Source organism: Mirounga leonina, unplaced genomic scaffold (genome assembly GCF_011800145.1).
Source record: "Mirounga leonina isolate KUSES-001 unplaced genomic scaffold, KU_Mleo_1.0 Mir_239, whole genome shotgun sequence".
NCBI lineage: Eukaryota > Metazoa > Chordata > Mammalia > Carnivora > Phocidae > Mirounga > Mirounga leonina.
The window spans coordinates 1,431,744-1,452,437 of record NW_023270624.1 but is presented as its reverse complement, the minus strand read 5'-3'; the positions used below and the strand labels follow the sequence as shown (position 1 = coordinate 1,452,437).

Sequence of the window (20,694 nt, the reverse complement as noted above, 5' to 3'; positions counted from 1 at the left end):
TTCCTGATGTGGATTTCAGGGCATTTCAAGTTTTCTCGGTCAGAGCCTGATTTTAAACCCAACACTCAGTAACTGTTGCTGTTGACGTTGTGATTGTCAACACTGTCAACATTCTGAGCTTCGGACTACCTTTGACACCACCAACATTTCATGTCAAGTCAGAAAGAAATTTAAATGCTTCTCCCGTGTGTTCCTCAGATTCACTCCCCTTCATCAAGTGGACTGTCAAACATTTCAAGAACCTGTCTGTTACAACCATGTGCTATTATCTCTTCCGCCTAATGAATGGCTGCTTTGGGTTTGATCTGAAACTTTTCTTGTTACAATTAAATTTCTGAAGTCGGATTACTTCTCCTGATTTCTTTACTCCCTTTCCCCTTTCGTTTTCTATTAATTTTTATCTGGATTTTTAAAAATACATAAATTTGAAAATGACAAAAGAAGGTACCTTCTATCCAAATCAGAAGCCTGTCATTTCTCCCTTATTTTATTGCAGCGTTCCAGAACAACCTTTCAAAACTGCAGTGCAACTGACACATTCAAGCTTCATCAGCATCTCAGATAAACTTTCTGCATCCCATTTGCACTCAGATTTCTCTCCTGGTCTTTGAAAATTTATTTTAGCACCCCTTATATTTTGTAATACATATGTTGTGAGGCGTGGACAGCTTTTTAACAAGCAGACCATCTGGTTACACTTAGCCTTTTTAAAGAGACAGCCAAGTCGGATCTGTGTTTAAAGGAGCCCATCTGCAAGACAGACCCCAAAAGCAAACACAAACTATCGTCAGTATGGAAGCCGTCGTGACCTCAGGCCCAGCTGAAGCTCCTTTCGTCCAATGATCTGAGAAGAATGAGTCACACACACAGCACATATTCCACGGTGACCCTGAGTGAGTCGGCAAGGCGGTGGGAGGAGTGAGTGTCTCTGGACGTTATTCCTGCACCTGGACAGCTACGGTAACTTAGCTGTACATGAAAGATACTGAGACCATGTAAACAAGCCAATAGATAGACCTCAAATGCAATTTCTCCTTAGCCAAAGCCACAAAGCACCCATTGCCACTCTAAAGCCAGTGACAGAGCATACTGAAGAAAAAGGGGGAGTGCAAAGAGAAGTGATCTTTACTTTTGCAAAAGTTATGAAAACACACGACCGTGTGAACACGTGGCGAGGCCCCTCCTGGGGCCTCGTAACGGGCCCGGCGGAAGTGAGAGGCCCCGGAGCTCAGGCATCCTAAGCTTCATGGTAAATTCGCCTCTGCTCCTCTCTCAAAACCGCCTGCAGGCTCCCATGCTGCAGGATTCAGACGGGCTCTCCAGCCTGGCGTCAAAGGCCCTGCATGACCAGCTCCTACTTGCCCCTCCTGCTTCATGCTAGGCGCCTGGCCGCTGACTGCTCTCTGAACCGACCGAGCCATCTCATCTCCCTGCCTCTGGGAATGCCTCTGCTCCGGAAGCCCATCATCACTCTACTTCCTTCCCCCACACCCAGTGCGGTGGACGCTGGAAGAGACCCCCCTCCAGGCTCTTGCTGCCAGTCCCCTCCAGGACACGCCCACAGCCCACGTGCGCTGCCCGGCCCAGAGTCGTGCTTCTTCCTGGGGACAGCCACAGCCAACTACTGGTCAAGGTCGGACACAACGTCAGAGTTGTGCTGGCCCAGAGCTTTGGGTGGGGGCCTGCCGAGCCCCATATTGTGGCCATATTGCTGTGCGATGCCTCGTTCTCCCTCCAGGTGGTGATCCTGCCAGAGCTCCCCAGGAAGACGGCTGCAGCTGCCGTCTCCATGCCCAAGTCACTGCCTGGTGTCCCTCCTGGGTCTCACCTCTCAGACGGACCCTTCCCTGCCTCCCTACCTCTGTGCACATCTCTGTTCGGGAGGATACCTCACTCCTTCCTCCCTCCCTCCCTCCCTTCCTGACACAGGCCTCTCGCCCTTCTTAACCCACCGAAGGACTCCCAGACCCGCCTTCATGCCAGTGTGAGCCCTTGTGAGGTGTGACAGAGGCTGCGACCCTCTGGATTCCCTTCTGTGCTCTGGGTCAATGGCTTCACCATCATAAGGCTGGTACACGGTTCGAGAGCCTGGGGTCAGGCCGGCCTGGCTGCAGGCCACGGGTGATGCTGGTCATGTCCTTCCAGGTCATGGTTACCCCTCTCTCACCCCAAAGTGCCCCTCACTCAACCACGGAAGGGAAGAGAAGAGCCCACAGAAATGCTGGCTGGTGGCCCCCTAGCTGATGGTGCAGGGGGTGGGGGGGGGTGCACTGGCAGACAAGGAAGAGGGCCCAGGTAAGGGGATGCTGTGGAATGAATGTCTGTGTCCTCCGCAAATTCATATGTGAAAGCCCAAAGCACCAATGTGATGGTATTAGAAGGTGGGGGCCTTTGGGAGGTGAATGGGTCATGAGGGTAAAGCCCCTTATAAGACTAGTGCCTTTCTAAGAAGACACGAGAAAGACGATTCGGCAACCCCCACCAGAACCCAACCATGCTGGCACCCTGATCTCAGACTCCAGCCTCCAGAACTGTGAGAAATACAGATCTGCTATTTAAGCCCCCAGTCTCTGGCATTTCTGTGACAACAGCCCGAGCTGACTAGGACACAGAGGGAGTGAGCGCTCCTGGCATCTCTGAAGGCTGAGACTGGGACCCAACCTCTCAGCCACTGCTGGTCGAGGGGACCAAGGACCAGGAGGATGGAGGAGGCCAGAGAGTGGTCCCCTTGTCCCTGTTGGACAGATCGGTCCCAAGTCTGGAAATGGCAGCTGGGCCCAGGACAACTCAGAACATCCCACAGGCCCACAGTGTGACCACCTCCTCCACAGCTTCAGTTCCAAATGCACAGAGACAATATTCATGCATCGTAGAAAACACGAAGCAAGGCAGAAGGAAGGGAAAATCACCCTTCATTCCACCGCTCAGAAGCCATCCTTCCAATATTTTGGTTTATTTCCTCCTGGATGACTGTGAGCATTTAACATTACCCCAAATGAACAATTGCATACTCCGATACCTCAGTGCCATTATTTAAAAAAAACATGTTTAACATTCTTAAAATGCTCTATGAACATACGTTTAAATGCCCACAAATATTTCATGCAATGGAGAGAGAGGCTTGAACATTTAAAAGCACGAAGTCGCTTGTCCTGTGTGAATTCTGAGCCCAAGGACAAGCGGACGGGGCTGCTTCGCGGGCTAAGTACCATGGACAGTGCTGACGCACCTGGGCAGGGGCTGGGAATTCTGCTGGGTTGCTCTGAGAGCCTGCCAGGCAGGACTGCTCTCTTTCAGGGAAGTGTGTGTTTAACATTGCAGAACCACTGCCATCCTCAACTTTCCTCCACCCACCAGCATGTCCCGAGTAGGTACCACGTGCCAGGAACTTGAGCTGTGAGGGCCAATGAGCTGGACACTTAGGTGACTTGCTAGAGGGAGAAAGGATGGCTCCATGTCTTTTGTTTTCTGGATTCTGGCCCTACAGGGACTGCCCCTCCCAGGATTAGCCACTTTCTAGAGACAGTAAACAACTCCTGCACCTGCGTGATTTTTAAATGCAAACCGCCATTCCAGGGGTTACAATCCAAACACATCCTCCTGTCAGGCCTCATACTCATGGCCATCATCCCCTGCCCAAATCACCCCAGGGGCAGGTACCAGACAACTAAGGGCTCTGGCCCAGAGCCCACTGACACCATTCACGCTGGCCAATCTGAAGCCTGCTTACCCTGCCTCGCCTGTTCCTTTCTACAGAAACCACATTGGCCCCCATCCTTTGCCTCCTGGCCCACCCTGGTGCTTCCCTACATGGCTCCCTGCAGCCTTTCCTTCTGGGATCTGTGAGAAACCGGTTTCTCACTGGCAATCATCTTCTGGTCTGCTGGCCTCACTCCGCCTCAAATTTTATATTAATATGCTGTATTTTAAAACACCAGCCTTCCCCATCTCATCTGCCCTCCCTGGCCTTCCTCAGCAGGCTCCTGCTCTGCATGCTCCCCCACCTGGATTGCTCGTCTCACTTCCCCCTACCTTCTGGCCTTCAGCGGGGGTCACTGACAGGAAGCCTCTCTGACTTTCCCGACAGGCCACTCGTGTCCTCACTGCCTGTCTCGGCCGCCTCTTCCTGCTCACAGTTGATCCTCACCGAAGGTGAGGTCTGAAGGAGGCAGAGGGGGCTGACACATGCAGTGGATGTGAATGAATGAATGAACGTGGACCTGAGGTGGCCAGGCAGCCGGATGCACAGGCCCACTGCCCGCTTCTGTGCCCAAGGGCAACACACTCACCTCTCCCCTCTCAGCCAGGCCCACCTCTTGATTCCGTGGGAGAGCCACGCACCACTGGTCCTGGCTCCTCACCGCCCTGATCCCCTCTGTTTCATCTCTCTGGGGCCCGGGGCCCTGAACCCCAAGGGTGCTGCCGACATCCCCCGCCTACCCGGCCCCCATGGTGTCCAAACCCAGGGCAGACCGTGAAGGAACCGTGAAACCAAAAGCTGGAGGGTGGGTGGTTCTTTTGTATGCTCTCTCCAGGTCACCGCTGTGTGTGGAGTACAGATCCGGATTGTTCTATCTCTGGAAAGGTGGATACATGCCACCTGAGTAAGCAGGGGCACAATCTGGCTGTGGAGGCCAAGAGGGGACGATTGCTGGGGTGAGCGCTGGATAGTGCACCGTGAGGATCCCAGGCAGCCACATTGTGTCCCGAGCCTGAGCTCTGCCACCCCCTGCCCGGGGCTGGGGCCCCACAGGGACAGCTGAACTCTTCACAGCCCTCGTCCCTGAGATGTCCTGCTATTTCTCCAACCCAGCCAACGCCCCCCTGCTCCCTTCTCACTCCCCTCTCTCCTTGCCCCTGTGGCTTTTCTCGAAGGAAAGGGAAAGATAAGGGAGGGCTGCCTCCCAAATACAAAATTGCACGCAGTAATGAGTAGCATATTGAAAGATACAAATGCACACAGGCAGAGGAGTCTGCTAGGCCCCCAGGAGGAGCCCCTGCCTCTCTCTTTGCCCCTCCACCCACAGCCTCACACACCAAGAATTCCTGATGTGGGTCCGTTTTCGTCCTGTGCTCTGGCAAACAAAGACAGGCTGAGCCCAGCCCCAGCTCTGCCCCCAACACATCCAGCACAGCTCTGTCTTTTTAACAAATAAAATATAATTGTCTTTACTGGGCTAAATGAACAAAGGATCCCACCACCAAAACAAATGAAGGGCAACGGCCAGCTCAGTGGTTTCTGTGAGGAGAAGCACTTTGGCTACATCTGTGCACCTTCCTCACCAGACCCTCCCCCCTGCCCCACAAGAGAAGGGGGGCCAACTGGCCAGAATTGCAGGCATTCCCTGGCCCACCTTCTCCCAGCGGCTGGGGTTCCTGCCAGGTAAAAGCCGCCCTGCAACCCTGGGCGGGTACGCCTGGGTGGGGCTGCTTCCTGCTCCATCCACACCTTCTCTCTGTGCAGGGTGGGATGGAAGAAAGTGAGGACGCAGGTGGGGGAGGAAGCCATGCTGAGCTAGTCTCAGCCCCCAGCTCAGTGTTTACTGAGCTCATCACAGGGCTTGTGGCAAATGCTTCAAGGCCCCCTTTCCCTCCACCGAGCTCCTGTGGGGAGGAGGGCTACATGGTCAGTTCTGGCTTCACGAGGTCCCTGGCGTAGTACTAACAACATCCCACCTCCAACTTCTAACACTTCACGGAGTCGGGGGCCCAGCTCAATCACCTGCGCGCACCCTTAGAAATACCAATTCCCAGATCTTCAAACAAAAATCTGTAGGCAAATGGGCATAGCAGCACTATTCACAAATACCAAAAGGTGGAAACAATCCAAATGTCCCATGGATGAGCGGATAAACAAATTGTGGTCTAGCTCTACAGTGGAATATTATTCAGCCATAAAAAGGAACAAAACAGGGCGCCTGGGTGGCTCAGTTGGTTAGGCAACTGCCTTCGGCTCAGGTCATGATCCTGGAGTCCCGGGATCGAGTCCCGCATCGGGCTCCCTGCTCGGCAGGGAGTCTGCTTCTCCCTCTCCCGCTCCCCCCTCTTGTGCTCTCTCTCTCTCAAAAATAAAAAATAAATAAAATCTTTAAAAAAAAAATAAAGTTTAAAAAAATAAAAAATTTAAAAAAAAAAGGAACAAAACACTGATGCATGCTGCCATATGGATGAACCTTAAAAACCTTCACTGAAAGCAGCCAGACACAAAAGGCCACATACTGTATGATCCTGCTTCCCTGGGATCCCAGAATGGGCAAATCCAGAGTCGGAAGGCAGACTAGCAGTTGCCAGGAGCTGGAGACAGGAGGGGAACGGGGAGTCACTGTTTAATGGGGTCTCCTTCTGGGGTGATGAAGAAGTTCTGCAACTACATAATAACGGCTGCAAGACACTGCAGGACATTGCACCTCCTTACTGCATGCGATAAAAAGCCGCTGAATTGTGTAACGTGGTTAAAACGGCAAATATTGGGTCATGTGAATTTTGCCATAATTTAAAAAACAAAAAACAAAAAACAAAAACAAAACAAAAACCAACGCAATCCCTGATGCTTACCTCAAACCCAAACCTGCAGGGGAGAGCCTGGAAATCTGTATTTTTAAGAAGGGGTACCAAGAACTAAAATCAGCCAGAATTTAAGGCCTACATGGAGGAACCTCAGGCGCAGATGACTTGGGGGCCTCCGTAGGCCTGATATTGGGTCACACGAGCTGGTGTGCACGTCCCACTCCCCACCCCCACACTGTGAGGTCTGCGAGGCTGCGCGGTCACCCAGGCTCAGGCTCATCTGCATAAGCCAGCCCCCAGCAGGCGATTGGCCGAAGAGCGGGCACGTGATCTCATCTGAGCCTGTGAGAATCAAGCCCAGGGTTTTTGGCTAAAGGCCGCGGTGAGAAAAGCCAGTCTTTTGTCAAGTTGCTGGACAGCGGGAAGTGGGTCTGGGTGGCTGGCAGGGGCCGGGAGCAGCCACGGAGCTGCCTCAAGGGACGAGTGTGCTCTCCAGGGGGCGCACGCGGAGGCCCCAGGGATGGAGAGGCTAAGCCTGATGCTGAGCCTCGGGACCCAGTGGCCAGCGGCCCCCAATGCTGGCCTTCAAGTGACCCAGTCACCCACCGTGTCCGTGGGGGGACAGAAGGCTGCTTCTCAGAGGAGCGGATTCCCGAGCCCCGGGGGGGGGGGGGGGCGGTGCTTGAAGCACGGAGAGACGGAGAGGAGCTTGGGGACACCAGGTTTGCTCCGGCAGAGAACTAGGGCGCTGGCAGTAGAGGGGACAGAAGCTCCGGAGGGTCAGGTGTGAAGAGTTCCTAGGAAGGAGGCAGGGTCCCCCGAGGAGGCCCCCGGCCCCTCCACACAAGTGCTGCAGTGCCTGTCCCTGGAGGCCTGCGCGCATCACACTGCCCGCCCACTGCCCCCACTCACCTTGCCGGGTGCACACATGGTCCCGTCCAGGGGGGGCCCCTTCTTGGTCTTGCAAAAGTACGGGTTGTCAGGGTGGCTGCACCACAGCTGCTTGCAGGGGTCGAAGGTCCGGAACTGCAGGAGAGCGCTGCAGCTCGCCCAGCGGCCTCCCACTGCGGGGACCGTGCAGGGCTCGCCCTGTCCCCCAGGGTCCTCTTGGACAGGGCGGAGTCGGGCACAGCGTGGCTGCCCAGGACAGCCCCGCGCAATTCTGCGGCCGTGACAACCTCCGGCATGCCGAGGCTGCTTCCTGCCCCCGCAGCAACTGCCCCCCCACCCCCCAGCCTCCAGGCTCTGACCCCTGCACCTGTCATGGAGCCTGGACAGACAGCTGTCAGGAAGGCCGGGTGGGCATCCCTTTGGCCCCGGTAGGAGTGGCGGGGAGGGGCTGTCACTGCAGGGCCCCACGGGCACCTACTGTCCCCCTGCGGAGGACTCTGCCTCCTAAAGCCCTCCCCTCTGCCCTTCTCTTGCTTCAGCCTTGGCCTCTGTTTCCTGGACCCCAGTCACCTCTTCTCTGGCCTTTCTGCTGGCTGTCCTTGCTCCAGGATGTCCCTGAGGGATCCAGCTGAAACTCAGACCTGGCTTTGCCCCCCCTCTTGAAATATTTCTAGAGCTCCCCGCTGCAATGAGAATCAAGCCCACCAAGCTCGTTAGGCAGCCACGCAAGAGCTTAGACCACCTGCATCAGTCCCCGAGTCCACCACTTGCTCGCTCTGTGGCCTTAGGCATGTCACCTAAGTGCTCAGTTTCCTCCTCCGGGAATACTTTGCTTGCTTCCTTCCTGCGGCTGAGAGGAGCATCAGGTCAGACGCTAACAGACACTAATGCTCTTGCCACGCTGCCTTGGACAGGCTGGGCCCTGAGCAGCAGACACAGTCCACTCGGATAAGTGGGGTTCCCGCCGCTGGCTCTGCCCTGGCGCCAGACCCCAGAAACAACTGGTTGCTCCTCTGAATGCTATGTGCCCTCACCTCTGGGCCTTTGCACATGTGATTCCTGCCTTCTAGAATGTCCTCTCCTCTCACTTAGCCTTGACACCTCACTTCTTTCTCAGGGAAGCCCTCTGGAACGCTGCAGGCAAAACAGGGGCCTCACCAGCACCCCGCCCGCCATCCCTTGCGGTCCCCTGGCCACAGGCCTCGTCACCAGGACCACGTCTGGTCTGGCCAGGTGGGCACCGGGTGCGGAGCGGGAGGGAGCCAGCGGGTGCAGAGGGAGAGACTGCCGCTCTGGAGGCCTGCTCTGCCCCGCCCTCAGGAGCCACCCAACAGCCACCACCTCCTGAGAAGCCAGCCAGACGGGCAGGGGCACCCAGGGGTGCTTGGACACTCACCGCTGTGCACATCATGTAGCCCAGGCCGAAGTCGAAGCGGCACTGCTCGTTCATGGAGTAGTGCAGCCCCGGGAGCTGGGGCAGCGCCGGCCAGTCGTGCGCAAAGGGGTCGTCCCGCAGGCAGTCATAGGAGCTGGGGGGGACACACGGGGCGCCACATGCAGCCTTCAGCCGGCAGCCGCGGCCCCTTCCAGAGCCATGGTGGGGGGCCCGTCTGCACCTCCAGCCCTCAGCCGTGCTGCCTCAGTTTCCCTGCTGCATCTCTTTTCCTTGACTTTAAAGGTGCAGCTGCTGTGCCCACTTTCCATTCAGGGCCGAGCCCCCCGACAACTGGACCTCCCCCACCACGCGCACACTGACCCGCGCCGCTCTGCCTTCCCTCCCCTGCACCTCGGGCTGGAGGACTGAAGTCTGAGGCCTCGGGCGGGACGCAGGCACATGGGGGAGCGGTGCATCCGTCCTCCTGGAGCTGAGCCCAGGGCTGCGGGCCGTCCTGCCCACACCGGGGGTACTCACTGCAGGTAGCGGCTCAGCTCCTGCTGGCTGCAGCGGGACCAGTGGAAGCGGTGGAAGGCGGCCTGCACCAGGGGCGCCATGATGCTGCCCAGCCGCACCTCGTCGCCACAGCGGTTGCCCTGCCCGTCGTGCTCCATGCCCAGCCTGTGCGGGGCGGGGCAAGGCAGCCGCGCTGACCTGGCGGCCGGGGCGCCGCCCCAGCCTCCCCCAGCGGCTCCCCGGGGCTTTCGCTGGTCTGCCCTGAGCCAGGTCTCCCGCCAGCTCGGTTCTTAAAGCCAGGGGCGCGGGGGAGACGGTGTCCGGAGGCCGCCCCTCGACATCCTGCCCGCCAGGGGGCGCTGTTTCGGGAGCAGGCAGCGGGGGCCGGGGCAGCCTCCGCTGGAGCCTCCACATACTCAGCGGTGTGGGCTCAAATCCCCGCACCCGCCCAGCGGCCCTACGGAGTTTGCCCCAAATTCGGGGGGTGGGGGCTGGGGGCTGCACACCTGGGTGGAGCTGTGGCTTCCCCGCCTCCGGCTCTCTAATTCTGGGCAGGGCTCCCTCAGAGCCCCAGCTATTGGTGTGTAAAATGGGGTAAGGAGGCCCCTGCCCAGGGGCTTGCGCCGCATAATGCCCGGGAGGCCCCCAGTACGCGTGGCCCCTTGATTTGTTCCCTCAGCACAATGTGGACCTTAGGCCTGCCTTGTGCAGTGCTGAGCTCAGAACTTTACTTCCCAGGTGCTTTTCACACAGGGCGTGTCCCCTCCCTGCCCTCCCCAGGGCACAGAGGGCCCCGATCTTCCCCATGCGACAAGGACAGCGAGGCCACTTACACGTGGCCGGTCTCGTGGGCCACCACGAATGCTGAGGAGAAGCCATCCTCGTGGTTCAGAGTGCAGCTGCGGACGGGGTGGCACATCCCAGTGACAGGAGCATAGCCTGGGAGGAGACAAAGGGCGGCTCTAGCTCTGGGCCTGAGTCAGGGGGATGCCCTGGCCCCAGCGCCCCCCACCATCCCCAGAGCAGAGGAGCCAAACCAGCTGCCCCATGCTGCCCCAGCTCAGGTGACATGCACCCCAGGCAGCCGGCCTCAGCCATGCCCGTCACTGTCCACACTGCAGCTGGGGTCAGTCTCCCGGGTACAGCTAGGCCCATTTCCAAAGCACACACAGGGAGCAGTGAAGGAGGACCCCCGACGCTGCTCGAGGGCAGAGCCCAGGGACGAGAGCCAGCAGGCCACACTGCCCTGCTGTCATGCAGCCAGGACTGGCCGAGAGGACTGAGGGGTAGGCCAGCTGCAGACAACAAGGCCCTCTGAGCTCTCAGCCAGTGAACCTGTACTCTGGCTGAGGAGAGTCTGAGCCATGTTCCTCCTGAAGGGTTCCCCTCTTCCAGGGGTCTGTGGGGAAGGAGCCGGACCAGGCAAGGTGCCCCCAGAGGCGGAGGGTGGGGAGCAGGAGTGGGGAGGGGCGGCTGCGGCAGGCCACATCCCCCTGACATAGATGCCCAAGGACCCCCCTGCCCTCAGCCAGCCCAGCCCCATCCCCACTCAAGTGGCTTAGAAAGGGCCACTGAATTCACAGGTAATAGTGAGGGGACACAGTGTGTTTTGCCAACCCAGTTACATTGTGCAGCCCAAAGAAGCAGTCAGGAAAGGCAGACACACAGGGGTCAAGGGGAGGACTCAGGAATGAGCTAGAACATCTCAAGCAGGCGGGCGAGAAGGCCTGCAGATGGTTGGCCTGTGGAACAGCTGAATCCTCTGGGTGGGCTGAATCTGATCAGAGGGTGGGGTTGTTCTTCAGATGTCTCTAGCCTTAGAGGACAGCATTCCCATGGGTGAGGAGGGGGAGGGTGGAGGGGGGCATGACCCTGAGACCGCACCTACCACTGAGGAAAACCAGGGAATGGGGCCTAGCCACTTGCCCCTGGATAAGATAAAGAAGTGCGAAGTGCGTACAGAGCTGGGAGGGGGGGGCAGGGGGAGGTCTGCTAAGACACCACCTAGAGGCCCACCAAGCAAGGAGCCTCCGCCCTCGGAACCCTGACGTAGCCTCACTCCTCGGAGTCCCCATGGGGAGATCCCAAGGCAATTTATTCAAAGGAAAGAGTAGAAAAGAAAAGAAGAAGGGCCTGGTGACCCCGGGTGTGCTGGTGTTAGACTTGTTTGTAAAATCATCATAATCGAACCACTGTCTTTTTCCCCTTGTAATAAACAGGAAAATATGTATCTTTTTTTAAAAAGATTTAATTTATTTATTTGAGAGAGAGAGAGAGAATGAGAAAGAGAGAGAGAGATAGCATGAGAGGGGAGAGGGTCAGAGGGAGAAGCAGACTCCCTGCCAAGCAGGGAGCCCAATATGGGACTTGATCCCAGGACTCCAGGATCATGACCTGAGCTGAAGGCAGTCACTTAACCAACCGAGCCACCCAGGCACCCAGGCAAATCTGTATCTTAAAGTATTTTTTGCTCTGCAGATTTTAAGATGATTGTTCTGGAATCAGTGTCCCAGAGCCAAACTTTGAGATCTTCTCTTTGTTCGTTGTATGCAAAGACTGCATATGCCTATTCACACTACCTAGCGTATTACATGGGTCTTTATGATCTGAAGGTTTGCCAAAGTATCTTTATATTTTTCTTTATGGCCTTCCAGCTTATTTAATTTTGCTATTGCTCTTTTGTTTCTGGAAATCTTATTAGATAGATATTGTACCTCTTGGGTTGCGCCTCTATGTCTTCGTTCTCTTATTTTAATCTTTTTGGATGCCCTTGACTTTTTTTAAGATTTTACTTTTATTTATTTATTTATTTATTTATTTATTTATTTATTTATTTAGAGAGCATGCAGAAGCCGGGGGAGGAGCAAAAGGAGAGGGAGAGAGAGAATCTCAAGCAGACTCCACAATGAGCGCAGAGCCCGAAGCAGGGCTCGATCTCACAACCCTGAGATCATGACCCTAAGATCGTGACCTGAGCTGAAATCAAGAGTTGGACACTTAACCAACTGAGCCACCCAGGAGCCCCTGCCCTTGACTTTTTATTTCAGCTTCTGAATTTTTTATTTTACCCATTATATCTTTAGTTTCATAAAGATTCTTTGCTGTTCTCTAATTCTTCCTAGCAACCCGTGCTGGGTTTATGGGATGTATCTTCTCAAACATTCTGGGAAGTATTACTTTTTTAAAAAAGTTCTTCTCCAGTCTCTAAATTATCTCCGTCTCCTCTAGAGTCAGTTCTCTGATTCTGTTTTGCATCTTGGTCTGACTTTTTTTTTCATGGTGTAAGTTTAAAAAAAAAAAATGTCTGGCCATCCTTAGCTGTGCTTTCACAGTTCGAAACAGGGGAGGAGGTCACTTGCTATAGACGTTACGGTGGTTTCTCTCCCTATGGAACAGTTCTGCTCCCCATTAGAGCTCTCACCTGGACAAAAGTGCCAACTGTCACCTGGCTTCCTGCTATGACAGAGAGCTAGAAGCCCCTCCAAATGAAGAGACACCAACACCAACCAGGAGCCTTACTCTGAGCTCGGTGGGATCAGGATTCCCACTCTGTGTTCCCACCTGAATCCTATTGTGGTGCCAATCTGTGTGGCAAAGGGGGCAGCTGCAGTGCCAGAGAAATGTTTTGTTAACATAAACTGATCTGGCCTCTGGTCAGGGTCACTCAGGAAGTCTCCCTAGTTATGCAGATATGAGCAAGTGGGCAGCAGAGAGGAGCCAAAGGTCAAAAGAGTGGAGGAAGATGCAGGGCAGTAGGTATAAAAATTCATGGAAGGAAGTGGTGGGTGTAATGAGCATGTACATTATATAAGTATACTCATTTTTATAAAAAGGATCACTAGAATGATCAACCAGAAACTAATAAAAATGACTGTCTGTAGAAAATGGGAATGGGGTAAAATGGGTCCACTCTTCTGAATATATAGTTTATATGGTTTTTTAAAGCTCTTTCTTTTGAAGTATGATATACATCCATAAAAATGCACAAATCATAGGATACAACAAGCGAATCATCACAAAAGGATCACACCTGTGTAGCTGTCTCCCCAGTTAAGAAATGTAATTGTATCAGCACCGCAGAAGCCCCTTCTTGCTGTCTTCAGTCATGACATCCTCTCTCAAAATAGAAGGAAATATTCGCAAATTGTATATCTGATAAGGGGTTAATATTCAAAATATATAAGGAACTCAAACAACTCAATAGGAAAAACAAACAAACAACACAATTTAAAAACGGGTAGAGGACCTGAATAGACATTTTTCCAAAGAAGACATCCAGATGGACAACAGGTACATGAAAAGATGCTCAACATCACTCACCATCAAGGAAATGCAAGTCAAAAACACAATGAGGTATCACTCCACACCTGTTAGAATGGCTAGTATCAAAAAGACTAAGAAATAACAAGTGTTGGTATGGAACTGGGACCCTTGTGCATTGTTGGTGGGAATGTAAATTGGTGCAGCCACTGTGGAAAACAGTATGGAGGTTCCTCGAAAAATTTAAAAATAGAACTATCTTTAACTATAGAACTATGATCCAGAAATTCTACTTTGGGGTATTTATATATTTATCTGAAGGAAACACAAGCACTAACTCAAAAAGCCATCTACAGCCCCCATGTTCATTGCAGCATTATTTATGATAGCCAAGACGTGGAAACAACCTAAGTGTCCATCAGTGGATGAATGGATAAAGAAGATGTGGTGTATACACACACTGGAATATTATTCAGCCATAAAAAGGAAATTCTGCCATTCACAACAACATGGACGGAACATGAGGGCATTATGCTAATTGAAATAAGTCAGGCAGAGAACGACAAACACCTTGTGATCTCACTTATATGTGGAATCCAAAAATAAATAAATAAAGCCAAACTCATAGATACAGAGGCAGTGGGTAGGGGGTGGGCAAAATGAGGGAAGGGGGTGAAAAGGTACAAACCTCTAGTTATAAGATCTGAGGATGTCATGTACAGCATGGAAACAGTAGTTCATAATACTGTATTGTGTATTTCAAAGTTACTAGGAGAGTAGATCTTAAAAGTTCTAAGCACAAGAAAAAAACCTTGTAACAATGTGTGGTGATGGATATTAACTAGACTTGTGGTGATCATTTCACAATATATCCTATCATTATGTTGCACACCTGAAACTAATATAATGACATATGTCAATTATATCTCAATGAAAAAATTAAATTAAAAAAGGAGGCGTGTCAAGCTTCATTTTTTGCCCCAATTTGGTTATTTGCCTGATCTGACCATTTGACCATTTCAACCATTTGTTGAAAAGACCATCTTTCCCCTCCACTTCACAATAAATCAAGCGTCCATCCATGCGTGTGTTCAAGCCTGGACTCTGTGTTCTCATGATTCATTTGTCAACCCTTGCATCAAAATACACTCTTCAACTACTGTATTTCTGGGAGCACTGAATACTTTGCTCATCTTCTCCAATTGTTCTTGACTGCTCTTGGCCCACTGAATTTCTGGATGAATATTAGAAACTTGTCGATATCTCCAACTATTCTGCTGGATCTGAACTTGTTCTGGAGTGCACTTGCATTCACTTGCAGGTCAGTTTGGAGAAAATTGATTTCTTTACAATAGCGAGTCTCCCTATCCATTAGCATGGCACACCGCTTCATTGATTTTGTCTTTTATAACTTCTGTAAGTGCGTTTTACAGTTTTGGGGTCTAGATCTTGGATACCTTTTGTTAAACTTATTCCTAGGTGTTTGCTATTTTTTATTCTTTTATTATTCTAAGTGGTACTAGTTTTCAAATTTTAATTTTTCCTGTTAGAATACAGAAATTCAATTGATTTTTATATATTGACATTATATGCAGGAAATTATTCAATAATGCTAATGCCTTATTTGTAGATTCTTTTGGGTTTTCTATGTACACAGCATATTATTTTCAAATGAGAGTCTGATTTCTTCCTTTCTGACCCTTATTTTTATTTTTTTCTTGCCTTATTTCACTGGCTGGGACCTCCGCTACAATGTTGAATTGAAGTGGTGATAGCAAGTATTCTTGACCCATTCTCAGGTCTAGAGGAAATCCTTTCAACATTTCACCAGTATATATGATGTTTGCTAGAGCTTTTTTTTTTTTTTTCTGGTAAATACCCTTTATTACATTTAGAACATTTTCTTCTATTCCTAGTTCAATAAGACATTTGATCATAAATGGATATTAATTTTTGTCAAATACTTTTTCTTGATCAATTGAGATGATTCCACGAGCTTTTCTCCTTTGTTCTATTAATTTGGTGAATTACAATGATTGATTTTCATACGTTAAACCTTGCATTCCTAGGATAAGCCCAAATTCATTGTCTTATAGTGCTTTTTATGCATAGCACTGGATTTGATTTGCTAACATTTTATTTGGGATTTTGTATATATACTCATGGGAGAGATTGGCCTATAACTTTGTTTTTGTAATGTCCATCTCAGATTTTGGTATTAATGTTAGCAGGCCTCATAAAATCAGTTGGAAAAATGTTCCTCTCTTTCCATTCTGTGAGAGATTGTGTATGATTGATTTTATTCTTCCTTAAAAATTAGGAAAAATTCCCTGGTGAAGCGATCAAGTTCTGGAGTTTACTTTGAAGGGGAGGCTTTTAATCATAAAGTCAGTATCTTTAGTTGATATGAGACTACTCAGATCCTTTGTTTCCCCAGATTTTATGTTTTGTCAAAGAATTTATAGCCTTCATCTAAATTTATCAACATAATGATGTTCAAAATACCTTCTCATTATTTTATTACCTTTTTTAAAGTAAGATTTGTAATTATATCCCTTTTATATTCCTAATCTTAGTAAATCTGTATTTTCTTCCTTTCTTTTTTTAAACTAGCATGGCTGGGGCATTCCGGTTCTAATTTGTGTTTTTCAAAGAACCAAATTTTGATTTTACTGATTTTCTTTACAACTGTTTTCCATTTCAACAATCCTGCTCTTACATTTATAATTTCCTTCCTTTCACTTTTGTTGAGTTTAGTTAGCTGTTCTTTTTTGAATTTCTTGAGATAGAAGTTTCTATGATTGACTCTCCAGCCCTCTTGGTTGATTGGTTGATCCGGTTTAGCCATTTTGGTTGATGTGGTTGACTGGTAAACTGATACGGTTATAAATACAATTTAATCATTATATTAGCTACAGCCACAAGTTTTGATATGTAGTATTGTCGTTATCATTTTGTTTAAAAATATATTCTAATTTCTACTGTTACTTCTTTGAACCACAGATTACTGATGAGTATACTGTTTAATTTTCAAGCATTCACAGTTTTTTGAGTTATCTTTCTTTTCCAGTGTGTGGTTTTGATCTTCTGTATTTTGTTGAGATTTCCCTATGGCCCCGCCTAGTCTGCTTCCATATGGTTTCGTGTTGCACTCATCAAGAGTGTGTACTCCTCAGTTGTTTGGTGTAGTATTCTGTAATTCATTAGGTCGTTTCTTCATTCAAGTCTTCTGTATCCTTACCAATGTTCTTATCTGTTGTTCTATCGTTTACTAAGAATATGTTAAAATCTTCAATTATAATTGTAGGCCTTGTCAATTTCTCCTTTTAGAGCCGTCAGTTTTATACAGTTTGAATTTTTAACTGAAATCCTTTAACTTCTAAAGATGGAAAATTTATTCAAATTTGGTTTTTAAAGATGGGGGGAAGCAAACAACTCTGCCTTGGATCCCGTCTGGTCGTGGGGCTGCCAGCCCCAGGCTCTACCCGTTTCACCACCTCTGACCTTTGCTGTCCCCCCGAGGGATGCAGTTTTCTGGGGGAAATGGCAGGGGCCCCAGTGGTCTTCGATGAGCTGGGAGGTCACTGGTACTTAGCAGCCCCTCACTGGCTAAGGCGGCCACATACTCTCTCTGCCCTGATACCCTCCTCAGTCTGGACCAAGGCTGCTGGGGACCCTTGCAAGGGCCAGTGGCTCATGCCCAGCCTCCCTCCTTTCTGTGCCCCTGCAGAGCTGAGGCTCACCTTGCATGCCCGAAGGCCCGAAGTCCTGCCGCGTGAGGAAGATGGCGTGATCGTGGTACTCATCGTGACCTGTGTCTGGCTTCTGCTGGAGGTAAGCCCAGCGGCAGACGTTCTCCAGGCTCTGAGAGGGGTTCCCGATCTCAATGAGGTTCATGGACTGCGGGAGGGAGGGGGGTCAGGAGAGACGGAAGTGAGGGGTTAGCGTCGGGCTGACTGGACGGGAGCTGAGCAAGCTGTAGTGCTCACAGACCCCCTCTGTTGGGGCCCTGGTCCACATGGCGCTGAGTCTGGTCCCCCTCAGGACCCTCCTCCCACTTGGCTCACTCTTCTGAGTGGAGGGAAGGCTCCCCAGGCACACACACCTGTGTGAGTGTCCACACGAAGCCATGGCCCACTTCTCAGATGAGACGTGGAAGCCAAGCTCCGAGGCCATCCAAGGCCTCACACAGTCCATCCCGCCTAGCCCACTTCCAGGGGCCCCTGCGGTGGTCTATCAGGCTTATTCTGTGCGGCCCTGGGCAGGAGGCAAATGCAATGCGGACCTCATGCTGAAGAGCTCACAGTTCTGGCAGGGTCCCGGGCAGGGGAGACGGAACTCCCAATGTGGCAGGCAAGCCCAGAGAAGGGGACAGGAGCCCTGTTTCTCCCTGTTTGAAGGTCTTGCAGACAACAGCACAAACACCATGGAAGAGAAAAACTGCAGCAGATAGAGCAGAGGACCCACATACAGAACAGGGGCATAGCGATAATCCTCTCAGGAATCACAGATGGGAAGCCACTGGAAGACCCACGTTCCCTTTGTATCATGACGCATACCCGAGAGCAGGGCTGGCTGTGGGATGGGCAGCACAGCAGCCCGCTCTGCACCATGGTGTTGGCATTCCTTCTCTCATTCAGTCCTCACAACCACCCTGAGAGGCAGGAAAATGAGGCCCAGAGAGGTCAAGTAACTTGCCCTTAGCCACACAGCTGGGAAGCCTAAAACCGAAGTCTAGATTCAACGCCCTGCCCTAGACTGCCTCCCCAAACAAAACATATGCCATATTGTCCCCACAGCAAGGCTCCCCTATGTGGCACGCTTCCCTCTTCTCGCTGCTGTCCTCACACCAGGCAGTGTGTATGCTCCTCTCACTACGAACTCCCACCACCGAAGAGCTCCCTCCATGCAAAGAGTCCTGAGCTTGTGGTTCTTCTCTTTCAGGATCCTTCTGTCCATAAAGTAGAGATATGCATTCCCTAGTACACATGTATGCATGTGTTCTGTTTCTTCTCTGGCACAAATACATCCATCAAGCATAGCCACATATTCCTTTTCACATATAGAAGTAGTGAAGAGTAGATAGAGGGTATTGCTGGGAAGCCAGGCTGTTCCAGAAGAAGGAAGAATGATTCAAGGCCAGGGCGGACCACTCACTGCCAGGGTTCTCATGCATTATCCAAGTCAATGACTTACAAGATGGCGCACCAATTCCCAAGTCCCAAGCATAAGGCACCTGGGAGAGGAGAGTGCTCATTATAACGAGACATAGTGAGTCCCAATGAAGGAAGTCACAGACTGGAATGAGAGGTGTGATGACCAGGACCCGGACACAGGCACAGAGATGGACAGCCCAGGGGAAGCTGCAGCAGGGAAAGGGAGGTGTGTGACCACCCCAGTCAGGACCGGGAAGAGAGTGTGACTACCTCTGGCCAGTGAGCTGTGAGCAAAAGGGACCAGTGCCTCTTCCCGGTCGGAGTATTTAACCGCCCACAGGAGACCTGCAGAGATCGCTCCTCGCTCCCAGCAATGTCGAGATGGTAGCTGCTCTCTCACCCAGGCCCTGAGCGACAGAGACGCCGAACACGTAACAGGAGCAGGAAATAAATATCTGTTGCCGTAAGGCCGTAGCACAACCTTCGCTGCCCGGACGAAGGGAGTGTTCCGTCTGTGTCCCATCTAAGCCAGACGCCTGCAGGTCAGCCCGAATCCCTGCCAGGTGGAGCTGCCTCCAGAAAACCAGAGAGGTCGCAGGTCCGAAGAAGGAATCAGGTGGGAGGACCCCCTTTCTAGGGAATTAGCTCTGGGTGGAAGGAGAAGGAAAAGACTCTTGTGGGCGGATGTGAGTTGGTGTTAGAATTTGGGGCCTGTGTTCGTAGCCACTGAGCTGAAGATTGCCAGCCTGAGTCTAGATCAGAGGGAGATCACCAGGCCACCAATGGGCACTCAATCTAGGATGGCCACAGAGCCCCCACTGGAGTGCGACCTCCCCACTCACCAAGCCCACAGAGCAGCTGAGCAGCCTTGCTGGGCCACCTCCCATAGAAGGAGCTCTGTTTCCTCCAGGGCTATGTCTACTAGCCCACATGTCAGGAGATCATTGCCCGTGATGGGCTGGCCTGCCCTCAGGGTCCTTAGGGTTCCATGGGTTGGGCTAATTCTAGTCTGGTTCCCTCCAAGGCCCTGGTGGGCTACATAGTCTACTTCAGAAGGGAATCTCGGTCCTGCCCACGCTCAAGGGGAGGGGACTATGCCAGGCTGTGAAAACCAAGAGGTGGGGTCAACCTCCTAGAGGCTGCCTGTCCCAGAGACGCATCTCATTCATGTGTGTCAGGCAACCTCTCCCGTCAAGGTCAGTTTGAGTTGTGTTATCGTCACTTGCTACGAGAGTCTTGAGCAATGCACTTCTTCCTTGGGGAAACCACGGGAACCCCAGTCAAGGGCAGTGGCTGGTCTCCGGGGTCCAGCTGGTGTGCCCCACACCAGTGGGAGAAGAGCTCTGGCCACATCTTTGAGGAGGAGTCCAAAGTCCAGCCAGAAGGATACACCTGTTTCAGGGCCAGAGAGCAGGAAAAGGACCACGAGGTCAAGGACAGAATCGAAGGCAGGAGCCAGGCTGAAAGAGGCTGAGAGCGAGTGGGGGTTGGGGGGAGAGGCCAGAGTGCTCAGGAGGTGGGCTTGTGGGAAGTACTGGGAGGGTGTTGAACCCCCAAACGCCGACAGGGGTGAGGCAGGTTGGTTATGAGAAAAACAAATCTACCTTTTGTGTTGCCCATTGAGAAAGGGGTAAGGGTACGCAGAAATATTTCCTTGCCATGATAAAGAAGGTGGGGGTCGATCAGTGGTAAGTGAAGACGCTAACAAAGCCAGAGGCCCCTACACAATTGTCAGGGTGACAGCACCCAGCACCCCGCTACCGTGGGTATGCAGAAATGGGGCCAGATTGGATTTCTTGGGCCAATCTTCGAATCTGGGTCTTCCAAAGTAAGCCCACCTCCTAGTAAATGTTGACCCCACTTAAAGTCAGTTATGTGGACAAAACAAAACACATCCCCCAGGTCACCGGGTTGAGAGCCCCGGAATAAAGGTCCTCAGGCAGACAGCCCCAACACGCCCTTCTCCACTGGCCCCGGAGGAATCAGCAA

At 51.7% G+C, this 20,694-nt stretch overlaps 1 protein-coding gene across 2 annotated transcripts in view; it reads right to left on the bottom strand.

The window, feature by feature from the left end:
- Nucleotides 1–20,694, bottom strand: part of ADAMTS2 (ADAM metallopeptidase with thrombospondin type 1 motif 2) — a 224,414-nt gene that overhangs the window by 36,504 nt on the left and 167,216 nt on the right. For both annotated transcript variants that reach the window (XM_035029399.1, XM_035029398.1), the window contains exons 6-10: nt 17,293–17,449; nt 10,123–10,228; nt 9,311–9,454; nt 8,795–8,927; nt 7,420–7,533 (exon numbers count right to left, since the gene is read on the bottom strand). In XM_035029399.1, the coding sequence (XP_034885290.1) occupies nt 7,420–7,533; nt 8,795–8,927; nt 9,311–9,454; nt 10,123–10,228; nt 17,293–17,449 (654 nt within the window). The remainder of the gene's footprint in view (nt 1–7,419; nt 7,534–8,794; nt 8,928–9,310; nt 9,455–10,122; nt 10,229–17,292; nt 17,450–20,694) is intronic.